The following is a 12,286-nucleotide window of genomic DNA, read 5'->3' as shown; positions in this document are numbered from 1 at the left end:
ACCTTCTGAAATCCTACAATCTGGATGCCAGTAATGTTGGACTCCAAACACCTCGACTCAGAGCAGGCATGACCGGCTGGCTGCCCTTGACTCCGCCTGCCCTGGCTCGGCCGACCACACCCAAAAACCCTGCCCCTGCGACCCTTCTCCCACTGTTTGAGCCGCCGGTCAGCGATGGCTTTGCTCCTTTGTTATGTGGAACATGAGGTTGTTGAATTTTGATACTCGATCTGAGTACCTCCAGTTATCACCTATTTTATGTTGGGCTTGATTGAGTTTTGATGGTTTAGCTTGAAGAATCCTTATATTTTGCCGCCTCAACTATGGTTCCAAAGGCAAGTACTGAACTGCTGTGCGAAATGGTGCTGCTTTTCATTCTGAAGTTTTCTCCTGTCTGATTTTAGAGACCTTTTCGTGATGGTCTGCAGTTGCCACTGCACGGCTGAGTTCTCTCCCATTCTAAGATCCTGATAGCATGTTTCAATAACGCCGACCCTCCAGGAATTTGAGTATGATGTCTGCTGCTGTCAAATTGACGTACCAAATTTACAGTATTGATACGGAACTACGGAAGATATCATTAGGCTATGCTTTTATCCAAACAGCATGAATATATGTGCATTGGTCCCAATTTCCAACATCTCATTGTTCATCATGCGCGACAACATTAACATGATATTAATATCCTGTACAAACAACATGAAAGCCACGAATTTTCTTTCTGAGAGAAGCAGAAGCAATTTCCTTTGCTGGCATCATGGCAGGAGTTGCGGACGAAAGGCTACTGACTCAGCAGCATCCACCACCCCATTCTTCTCCCCCAAATTCCAAGACCTAGTTTCAGATCGCCCTCTTAATCGTAATGTTTAGCCTATCAACGTCTCGTCGAAATTGTGGTAGGTAACCGGTCCTTGCACAAGCCAGCAAACAATTCTTTAGAACAACCCTCTTGTGAACTGAGTGAAAGCTCTGGTACAAGTGCGTAACACAAAACATGATGCTTTGAACCTAGGAATTCTTTTTTTTTTTGCGCGAATACACAAGTTGCGTGTCTTTTAATTGATACAAGAAGAGTTTCAACATGAGGTTACACACACCCGCAAGGCAAGTCTGCTGGTGTTGGAGCAAACAAATCAAAGGGGTTGCTCATCCCCAAAAAACAAAAAAGGCTAACTCTCGGGGATGATATTTCTTATCCCTGCGGCACCTGCCTTGGCCCAGAGGCGCTCCTCGTCTTTGATAGTGGTGGTAAGCTGAGAGACCGATGGCTGATCATGGTCAAAGACACATCCAAGACCTAGGAACTCTTTTTGTGTTGCGTGATCGGCTTATATGACATGATAGTACATGCTGCCGTGTTGTTTATCCGAAGGTTTTGCTTTAAGGTGTTGAAGACAGCTACTTTTGTGCCGCACTTCTACTAGAATATTTATGAGCCGTTGCCATCCCCATGATCTACAACATCCTCCCCATGCCATCCCCTTGCCGCCCAGAGCATCCTCCCCTCCAGCCGCTCCGATCCCCTTGCCACCCCCCAGCTCCAGCCCAACCTCGAGAGCGCTGGCGTCAATCGGCCCCGCCGGCATGGCCATATTCACGCCGCCATTGACCTCTCCTCGAAAATCTACAACATCGATGGCGGGGGCGCACCGCCGCTGCCTAAGGTCGGCCCTGCGTGCGCCACCCACACCCCGGGTACAACGGCCGAGGCCTCCGCCGGCCACGGCAGTCCGAGCGCCCCGGCCTGGCTCGCCATGTGCCGTCTCCCCCTACGACCTGAGGGTGTGGTGCGGACGAGGTTGCCAGGTTGGGATGGCTCCAATCTTGTTCGTCGACGTCCACGGCTCCACGAGACCAACCAGGAGAAGCAGGCATCCATGGAGGGATTGAGCCGAGAGCGCTGCCTTTGTCGCTCTCTGGCTCTCCTGCCAATCTCCGCTATCCGGTGCCGCTGTCTGACCCTCGGCAGGCTCTCTTTCCCTCCTCCGTTCTGTACAAAAAAGAAAGATAATCCTTTGCCTCTCCGTTCTCTTTTGTACAATCCAGTTAACTCTTATGATGTTAAGAAAGTGAGGAACATATTATGGGGTATTGCCGGTTGGTCGATTGTTTTAATCAGATGCTGGTTTGCAAGTCTGCCATATGTATACGAGTATGAGTACGAGACTACGAGTAATGGATGTTAGTGAATTTCAAGGCTATGAGATACTAGAAAATTGAGGAGCTAATTGTAACTGCACCATCCCTTTGAAATCAGAATCACATCTTAACGTGATGCATACCATAACTGATGATAAAAGAAATTCGTTGCAGCAGCTGCTGGGTTTGTGGATTTTTTTTCTGAGCGGATTGTGGATCTTATTATAGATTCAGCACTTGGAAGCTGAAGTAACACTACAGAAGTTCTCTACTCTTTTACTCTTTCTAATGCCCTTCCATCTGGAGCAGTTTAATTTATTCAGTACACGACTTGTCATCTTCTCCCTATGTAAATCTTGAGCCTGGCCATTCTATTTTGAGATGAGTTACAGTATCATGGACTTGCATATTTAACCCCATCGGTAACGTGTTGGGTTTATGGGATTTTGCTTGCCTTCTGCGAGCAAACTTCAGATGAAAAGCAGGCACAAAATGCATCAGATCAAGTGTTGATGGAGATTGTACTAAAGAGGTAATCTGTTTGAACTTCAAATATACATATTGCTGTGGTCTTGATTGTCATGGGCCATATGTTAATTTTCCCCAGTTTTCTGTTTTGATTTCTCTTGCTCAAGGCTCGAGAGCCAAACATGTGACATTGTTTGCAGATATCGTTTGCATGATCAACTTTCACTGTATAAGGGCATGCTTATGGACGATCTAGATTCAGGTTGTCAAGCAGGAGCACTCAAAGTGCTAAGTAAGTTACTGAAACAATACCATGTGTTTGACACTTTCTCTAATAAGCACCCTTCTTTTCCAGGTGTAGTTGATGAAGAAATGGAAAGAGAAGACTCATCCATACAGGAAAAATTGGATATGCAGAATAAAGGACTTCAGCAATAGGAGGTACTATTTTCCTTTCATTATGATTGGAATTGTTCATGTACGAATTTAAAACTTATCTGGCTCGACCTGGACACTTTGTTCACATGTACTGAATAATCTTCCATTCTGCCATCCATAGTAAACTCATGTTCAAAGATAACCACACTTTTGCCCATCATAACCTAAATCAGATTTCCATCTCCTCAATGTGTAGGGTGGTTCATGCCCAGCTTCTGCTCGAGGTGCAGCAATAGATGCAGCTGCATCAACAGTGGCAATTTGTGGTGATTCATTCGCAGTTCATCTTCTAGAGCAAGCCCCGGACGTCACTTACCTTACTTATAGTGTATACAAGGCCTTCCGTGCGGTCACCACTACTAAGCGTCTCCATATAGCAAATTTATATGGCCAAGCACCTTTGCTGTGGTCGCCACGGCTGAGCCCTTATATGTTGCAGATCTTATATGGCCAAGTTTGGTTCTGGTTTGAGAGAAAAGAAGTGCTCTTAATTAAGGTAATGGTGTCTTCCAAGAGGGGAACAGGCAAGTGCATAAGCTAGGTAGAGACACGTTAATAACAGCAGGAATCAAAAAGATCCATTGGAATATAATCCACAAGCTGGTGCCCTGGTGAAGAAATTAGTGTAAGTTAAGGAGATACAGTAGATGTTGACCATTAAGGGCTTAAGGCCAACTGTAGGACATCAGATTTGGCAGTGGATCAACACTGATTTGCTTCTTGGTGTTTGTTTTTCACTGTTGGCTGTTCACAAACGCAAGATCGTACTTCATACAGAAGCTCTTCTATAATATGTAGGCTTAGCTGATTCTCTGATTCAGATGAAGCTTTTTTAGAATATGCAGGCTTAGCTGATTCAGAGCGAAAGGAGATGTCAGGTGCACCTTATAATAAGCCTGCTTTAATCCTGCGAACCTTTTATCCGTTTCTTGGACCTCCATGCTAAACCTGCTACTGACGTACCATTGTGAACGTTTTCTCAGTTTCTTGGATGTTCATGCTAAGCCTGCTACTGACGTAGCATTGTAATAAGTGACCTGCTAAACCTGCTACTGATGTAGAATTGTAATCAGTGATCTAGAGCGTGATCCTTAATCCATCTGGTTATTCCTGATACAATGGTAAAACCTATTAGCTCACATTTCATATTTTGTAGCTTTATATTTTTACATAGAAATGTACACTATAAAAACCTCTACAAGCTTGAATATGAGAAACAGGTCGGTGTGGGCGAAGCAAAATTGTTGTAAGCCCCAGATTGCACACATACCATTTTTGTCTTAATTCCAAATTAGTCAAAGAAGAAAATAAAATGGCAACCCAGCCGTGTTGTTTATCCGAAGGTCTTGCTTTAAGGTGTCGAAGAACCATTTCCAGCTACACTTGCGCCGCACTCAACCACTGCCATAGCAAACTAGGAATATACAATCATTTGGATGCAGTCAAGGCCTGGCCCTTGTTATTTTCACTGTGACATCCATGAAGAAAACAGCCTCTTGAAAGAAGTACAATGTACTCAAGGCACCACTGTTTAGGTTTAGATACAAGCTATTGCATGATTGGTGTGTCTTAGCTCCCTGCCATAGTCCAAAAGCACACGATATTGCTTTAGCTCATCTCCATAGACAACCTTCAGAGCTCCCTCTCAGTGCTCATTAGCTTGATCCTATTAGGCTTCGCATTATACTCTTTTGAGGCAAAAGACAGTGGTGCTGACGATGCATTTCAGAGGGAGAAAAAGTTACAGCAGCAGCATTTTTTTTTGACGGGAAGGCTAGCTTTATTAACTCACACCAAGGTTACATCCACTGCTAGAGGTCTTAAGATAAAATCTGGAGGGATATCTAACCAAATCTCAGGGTTATTTGAACTCCCCCATCTAGCTAGCTCATGTGCTACTACATTTAAATCTCTAAAACAATGTTCAACTACCACCTTCCCGAAATCTCGAAGTTATATCTCGACAGTCTTCCAGAATGGGAGCCGCCACCATCGAGTGACCCTCATTGTTCTGCAGCGCCTCCACCACTGTCAGACTATCCATCCATCCTAATCACAGCATTGTTACAACCAGTGCTCTGAAGTAATTTGAGGCCTTCCAGAAGTGCAGCAGCTTCAGCTGAGACCACGTCCGGCACATGATACAGACGAGCTGTTGCTGCCTTGATAAATCTGCCCCGATTATCACGAATGACTGCTCCACTTGCTCGTGTATAATCAAGCTCTGAAAAAGATGCATCTACATTAAGGATCAGCTGTCCTTCTAGAGATGGTCTCCATTTGTTAATTCGCTGGGGTTGTGCCACCTTACCACGAGCTTTCACAAAATTCAGTGTTAGAGCATGCAACGATAGAGCCGTTTGTTCAGAATTTTGCACTGGTTCTCCTCTGACCAGCTGTCTTCTCTGCCACCAGATAAACCAACATGCAGTCGCTAATAATTCAGGGATTTGCACTGGTTCCATAAACGGGCGTTGGAAAGATTTGTCGCATAGAAAAAATTCGATCACTGCAGAACCAGCTCGATCAACCAGAACTGCGTTCTGCATTTCTTTCCCTACCCCGAGAGCCTCCCGGATAGCTCTTGCCCGGGGGCAATTAAAGAGTGCATGCATGATATCCTCAGCTCCACTTGAGCATACAGGGTACTGTGAGTTGTTCCCAATGTGGCGGTTTGCCAGGACAGATAAACATGGTATGGCGTTGTGTAGGCATCGCCATAGAAAGATTTTAACCTTCCCCGGTAGTTTAAGATTCCACAAACTCTTCCACACTGGATGCGATGATGATCCTCCATAACCAACAGAACCCGAAGCAGTAACATAGGTTTCTTCCCATTGTTTGTAATACGCGGATCGAACAGAGAAAACACCATTCTTTGTCAAATGCCAGGCAATGTAATCTACCGTCCCTTGACGGTATAAGGGAATCTGAAGGATACGATCAGCATCAATAGGCCAGAAATTCTCTCTAATAAGATCTTCATCCCATTCACCCAAGTAGGGGTCAATCAACTCATTCACCCTTGAAAGGACTCTGTTCCCTCTCACTGTTAAAATCTTCCTTGATGAACTATTCGGGATCCAGCAGTCCTCCCAAATATCAATCTTTGTACCATCCCCAACTCTCCAGATGCTTCCTTTCTTGAAGGTTTGGATTCCTGCCCATATGCTTTGCCATACATAGGATGATCCTTTCTTTAACTCGCAATTCAAAATATCTCCTGAAGGGTAATAACGTGATCTCAACACTCTAGCACAAAGAGAGTCATAGTTATCGATAAGCCTCCAACATTGCTTAGCAAGCATGGCTAAGTTAAAACAATGAATATCTCGGAAACCCATCCCACCCCTATCTTTGGGGACACACATTTTCCACCATGCAAACCAGTGCATTCGGCGTTGGCTTTCATCGTCACCCCACCAATATTGCGACATTGCATCAGTGATCCCCTTACAAACTTTTTTTGGGAATTTGAACACACTCATCGCATATGTAGGGATGGCTTGGGCCACCGCTTTCAGCAAGGCTTCTTTTCCTCCATAGGATAGAGTTCTCTCTTTCCATCCATTAACCAGAATCTGAATTGTCTCTATTAGGTGTTTAAAACAGTCCACCCGGTCCACCCCAATCATAGATGGGAGGCCCAAATATTTATCCAAGAGAGATCCGGTCATAATATTCAGAACTTGACACATCTCTGCCTTCACCTCAACATCGGTATTAGGACTGAAAAATGTTGAACACTTGGCTTCACTCACCATTTGGCCTGATGCAGCAGAATACTCATCTAGTATTGCTCTCAAAGTATTTGCATTAGTAACATCTGCTCTCATCAAAATTAGAGAATCGTCAGCAAACAGAGTGTCTAGATGAAAAGGAGGGGAAAAAAGGCCTAGAGGCCAAAAGGAAAAAAGAAGAAAACAGGGGAGCTGCATGGGCTGTACTCTTTTGTAGTCTTTGAAAATGAGCCTATGGCCATCTTTCTCATCATCTCTAAATGATTCAACGTAGTTCTTAGCAAGATAAGGAGCTTTCATGGATACCTTTGGTATTTTTATCCAATTTTGTTCCTCTGTGTATTGGTGTCAGGTTTCTTAAGTTTTGTATGTTCCTACATGTTCATGCCTCACCCAACAGTTGCCCCCGAGGAGCTAAAAAGATTGCACGCATATCGCTCTTTAGTCATTGCACAATTGATGCTTACACACAAAGATGGGCATGGAGTTCACACAAAAGCTAAAAGTTATATCCTGATGTAGGTTTTGGTTCCTGCTGTATGGATTAGCACCATAGGTTCTTATGCAATTTCTATATATATCCTCAGAACCACATAGTATTTCAATAACACATCATTTAAAATTTGGAAGGAAGAAAACAAGCGATCTTGCATAAATAATCCTACACTGGATTGTATTCTCATCTTTCAGAATTTCCTGGAGTAACACACGAGAAATTAACCGAGGCAAGTATTTGAAGAATACATCAGCTTGAACTTTAGAGGTAACAACTGCTATTGCATAATTCTAGACTTTATTGCCCATCTCTCATAATTTTTTGGGGCAACACAAGGGAGAAATGAACCGAGGAGCTATAGGTAGGATTGATGTTTAAACTTCTCAAGAACACACAACCCAATAACGGACAGACGGCATACCTAACTTGCTCAGGATTTGATTAGTCCTTTAGGCCGCCAGGGAGGCCTGCGCAACAGACGAGGTACTCTTGCAGTGTACAGGGGCGAGCAAGAGGCACCAGATTCAGCTCTGGTCCAGTGTCAAGAAAAAGATTCAGCTCTGGTCTGTTATGTCGGTGGTACTATTTCATTGGTTCATCGGGAGAAGCTGGCCCGTCAGTGGTGAACTCAAACGGTGGATCCGCACTCTTGTCCGCCAGATACCGCACACCGACGGGAGGGTAGTGGGCACCGGTCGCCCCCAGGTGCACCGCGTTCCCAGCCACGCACGGAAACGTCCTGGCAGAGAGGGAGAAGCATGCCGTCTCCCCGACAAACACCGCGTGGTGGCGGCCAATGTCCTCCACCGGGACGAGCCTCTTTCCGGACACATTCACCTCGAACACCTGGATCAGGTTCCACCAGCACTCCTTCAGCCTGTTCTCCACCCTGATCACATCCATGCGCTTCCTCCTGCGCGTCATTATTCTCCGCTCGTCAGCGCTGAGGTGATCAAGGTCGAGGTAGTAGCGCACCATGAGCATGCCGCCGCAGCGGTGGTCGTCGGGAGGGACAAGGTAGGAGGACACTTCTCCCCTGGTTTTGGGCTGGTTCACGACTATGGGCACCAACTGAGGCTCAGGGCAGAGCCTCACATGCATTATATTCCCCTCAAGAGTCGCAAAGTAGAAGCGCCCCTGCAGGGTTGATGCCGACGATAGCCGATATGATGCGTAGCGATTGGGTCTCCCGATCTCGTCATGCTCAATCACAGCCCACCGCTGGTCGCCAGGCTTGGCGTAGACTATGGTACGCCCACGGTCAATCATCAGGAGCACGACCGACGCTGGGGAGGTCTCTTCAGAGATCCCGGCGTAGATGAGGCGCTCCGAGGACTCCAACAACCGCTCTTCATAGATGAACTCCAGGCCAGCAGCATACAGTTAACAAGTCCGACAGTAGCATCAGTCCTTGTCAAAACACTCTCATACCTTGCGACGCGCCAACAATACCGCCCATGAAGTGATAAGTACCTTGGCCGTCTCACCTTTTGACATGCTCTTACATATATTGAAACCCCAATGTCTTGAATCAATGATTCACAGGCTTGCAAGCATCTCCATGAGGTCTTCATCCAAAAGAGCCCAGGTGCACTTAGACATTGTAGAATAAAGTAGAGCATGCTCCCAAGTATCTTCATATGCATCACAAATACAACAAGACCTGACAGTGGCGAGCAATTGCAAAACTGGAGCAATCTGAAGGCACTACATGCAGTGTTCTTTACTCTCCATCGGTTTCTGCAAAATTATGGATTTCAGTTGTTGGGTGAGTACTGAGTAGAGATGCACTTATAAAACATGTCAGATTTATTATCGACAAGCTTATGTCAAGTACAGCTAAAAATCAGTCGTGTCAGTCAAGCTCAAGCCTTATTCTCCAATAGGTGGACAGGTAACCAGCTTTGCTGCTGTCACTAACTCGGCCTTCATTGACAAGTCCAAAATAACAATAAAAATTTAGCCTTCATTGCACAATGTTCTAATATGTGCCCCTTCTAACCAGCAACACTTTGTTCTTGTTCTAGAGCAAGCCAAAAACCCTTCTGGCTACTCCAGAAAGTGGTTCTCTTAGAGGTTGCTCATCCTGCTTGTTGAAGCCATCATCACTGATTGTATGATCCTTGTCCATTGTTGGTCCAACCACTGAACTGTCTATCAGATAGTTCTGCTCCTTTGCTGGCTCAGTAAGATCTGATGGGTTCTCAGTCCTTTCTGGTGACCTTCCAGCTTCTTCAACCTTAGCTTCGTTGTTATTCTTGTATACTTCATCCAAAGGTTCTGACGATGATGACGATGACAACGAAGGTATCTCATTTTTTGTTGAGACGAGAGGCTCTACTCTGTCATCTGCAGAACTTTGATCGATATGATAAGTGGGGACCTGGTGCTCCTCTTGCTCTTCATTGCCATAAAGGTGCAATTTCTCAAGAATCCTCCAAGTCACAGCGTCCGGTGAAAGGCCATTCCTTCTCATCTCCTTCACCAATTGATAGGCCAACTTCTTCAATCCCTGCTTGCAGGCAGTGTCAATGAGTATGTTGTAGCAGACAACACTGGGACAAACCCCACAGTCTGCCAACTCATATAGGAAATCACATGCCTGCTCCAGTTTCCCCAGTTTGCAGAGGCCTCTCAAGATTGCACTGTACACATAACCATCATGTATCCCTGATGGCCAGACTACATTGTCCCAGAATGCCTTTGCTTTCTCAAGCTGCCCCGCGTTGCACAACCCTTTGATCACCACAGTGTGAGTTACAGAGTCGGCAGTGATGCTACTTGATTTCATTTCATCGATGACCTGCATTGCTCTGTCAACTAGCCCAAGGCAGAACAATCCCTTGAGGACAGAATTGTAAGTGACAACATTAGGGGCGCACCGGCGCCTGGGCATCAAAGTGTGCAGCACATGGAGGGCTTCTGCATGCTCACCTACATCCAGGTATCCCGAAATGAGTGTGGTGAAGGTGACAACATCAGGAGCACAGAATTGCCCATTAATCATGTCGTCCAAAATCTTTCTAGCCTCCTGGGTACGCCCAACTTTGCAGAAGCCATGAACGACAGTGTTCATAGTGATCACATCCGGTTTGCAGTCCCCCTGCAACATGGACACGAGCACACTGAGCTGCTCGCTTGGGTTGTCCACAGCACGCAGTGCCCCAAGGAACATATTGTATAGCCTAGTCCTGGTCTCCTCGTCAGGCTTGTCATGCCCACATTGGGGCTGCAGCATCAGCTCCAGGACATCCTTTGCCTTGGCAAGCTCTTTCTCCCGGCAGAGCTCTTCGACGAGTACCTTGTATGTTACCTCTCTCGGTCGGTACCCGGAACGCACACCTTCCATCACCAGCTGGTACGCCCTCAGGCGTCCCCCGGGCTTCTGGCTGGTGCATAGCCCGTGAACAATGCAGTTGTAGGACAGGGTGCTTGGGCACAGGCCCCTCTTCCCCATGATGTACACTATTCTGGAGGCGCCATGGTGCTGTCCAGCCCGGCAGAGAGAGTCAATCATCTGGGCATAGGCAAACTCGTCCGGGACGAGGCAGCGCCGCTGCGGCATCTCCTCGGCGACGCGGAAGACAATGTGGAAGAACCCCTCGACGCACAGGCACTGCACAAGGTTGGCAAAGGCCGCGTTCTTGAGCCCCTGGTCCTCGTCGTGGCAGCGCTCCATGCTGGGCCAGAGCCGGTTGTCGACGAGGTCCATGGCCGCGCCGACGTCGCGGCTGCGGAGGAAGGCCTTGACGAGGAAAGTGCGCGCGAGGGAGCTGGGGGCGAGCCCCCAGCGGGGCATTTCGTCGAGCAGCTTCTGGGCGGCGCGAGGGTCCGCGGCGCACGCGTAGCCGTCCAGCAGCGCGGCGTAGGAGACGGCGCTCGGAGGCACGCGCATGCGGAGGAGGAGGCGGTGGGCGAGGAGGAGGAGCCAGGGCGCGGCGGCGGAGGAGAGCAGGGCGAGGAGGCGGTTGTAGTTGGGGAGGGAGGGCGCGAACGGGGCGGCCTGGACGAGGCGGAGCGTGAGGAGGGGCGTGCGCGCGCGGAGGAGGCGGGCGAGGAGGCCGTTGGCGGTGGGCGCGTCGAGGCGGCGCGACGCGGATGCGGATGCGGAGGAGAGGAGGAGCGCGACGCGGTGGTGCGCCTCGGCGGAGCGGCCGGACGCGCAGAGCGCGTCCACCAGTCCGCCCAGGTCCGGCTGCCCGGGATGCGCTGCGGCCGCCATCATGTCGGAGGCGAAAGGAGGCGCAGGGTCGAGACGGTACCCGACGACGCCGTCGCACGGTCGCTCTAGTTTCTGCGATCTGCCGCGGGCAGGTTCCCGCCGACGAGCATCGTATCGGGGGCCCGCCTGAACTTAGCGGGTAACTGACAATTCAGTTCAGGTTACTAGCTTTTTTTTCCTTATTTTGCTGTGATCACATACTCGTTCTACTTTCACTGTTATACACACCGCACCGGTCCGCGGACCGTAAAGCTGGCCTCATATGCCCGGTTGTATTTCGATCAAAATTTAATGAAATTGAACAAATTTGATGCATATTTAAACAACCCAAGCGATATCCATTCATACTTGAATAATTTTACATAAAAGCGGATAGTTTTTGACATATCTGAACTGTCATGGGAGATAGAATGGAAACCATGGTCGTCGTCCTATGTGTTGATGACCACAGATGCACGAGAAGGACCTCTGATCCATCGCCGCCATGACTAGATCGATGGTGACAATGGCCGCGCGGGGGGGGGGGGGGGGGGGGGGGGGATGCGGTTCTTCCATCTCTAAGAGCTACTCTAGCAGACCCCGCATCCAGCCGGCTCGCAAAACGCGTTTGCAGTTCATGCAAAACCGCATTTGCGGGCTGGCTCGGGCTGTCACAGATGCAGACCCCCAAACGGACCCGTAAAAAAGTATATTCGCGGAATATACTTTTTTACGGGTCGGCTTCTGCGGGTTCTGCTCGGACACAGCGGCGACGGCCCGCAAACAGAAAACGACAATTCTCGC

At 48.0% G+C, this 12,286-nt stretch overlaps 1 protein-coding gene and 1 long non-coding RNA gene across 2 annotated transcripts; one reads left to right on the top strand and one right to left on the bottom strand.

Annotated features, from left to right (window-relative positions):
* Positions 1-1,136: 1,136 nt before the first annotated feature.
* LOC123184753 (uncharacterized) lies at positions 1,137-4,197 on the top strand. The gene is made up of 3 exons (XR_006493071.1): positions 1,137-2,869; positions 2,963-3,048; positions 3,242-4,197. It is a non-coding gene; the product is annotated as an uncharacterized lncRNA (long non-coding RNA).
* A 4,939-nt stretch (positions 4,198-9,136) lies between these two features.
* On the bottom strand, positions 9,137-11,675 carry LOC123187515 (pentatricopeptide repeat-containing protein At3g18020-like). The gene has a single exon (XM_044599387.1). It carries the CDS (start codon positions 11,504-11,506, stop codon positions 9,305-9,307), a length of 2,202 nt encoding a protein of 733 aa, XP_044455322.1. The 5' UTR covers positions 11,507-11,675; the 3' UTR covers positions 9,137-9,304.
* Between the last annotated feature and the right edge of the window lie 611 nt (positions 11,676-12,286).

Source organism: Triticum aestivum, chromosome 2A (genome assembly GCF_018294505.1).
Source record: "Triticum aestivum cultivar Chinese Spring chromosome 2A, IWGSC CS RefSeq v2.1, whole genome shotgun sequence".
Lineage (NCBI taxonomy): Eukaryota > Viridiplantae > Streptophyta > Magnoliopsida > Poales > Poaceae > Triticum > Triticum aestivum.
Note: the sequence above shows the minus strand (reverse complement) of the source record. Positions and strands in the feature narration are given on the sequence as shown.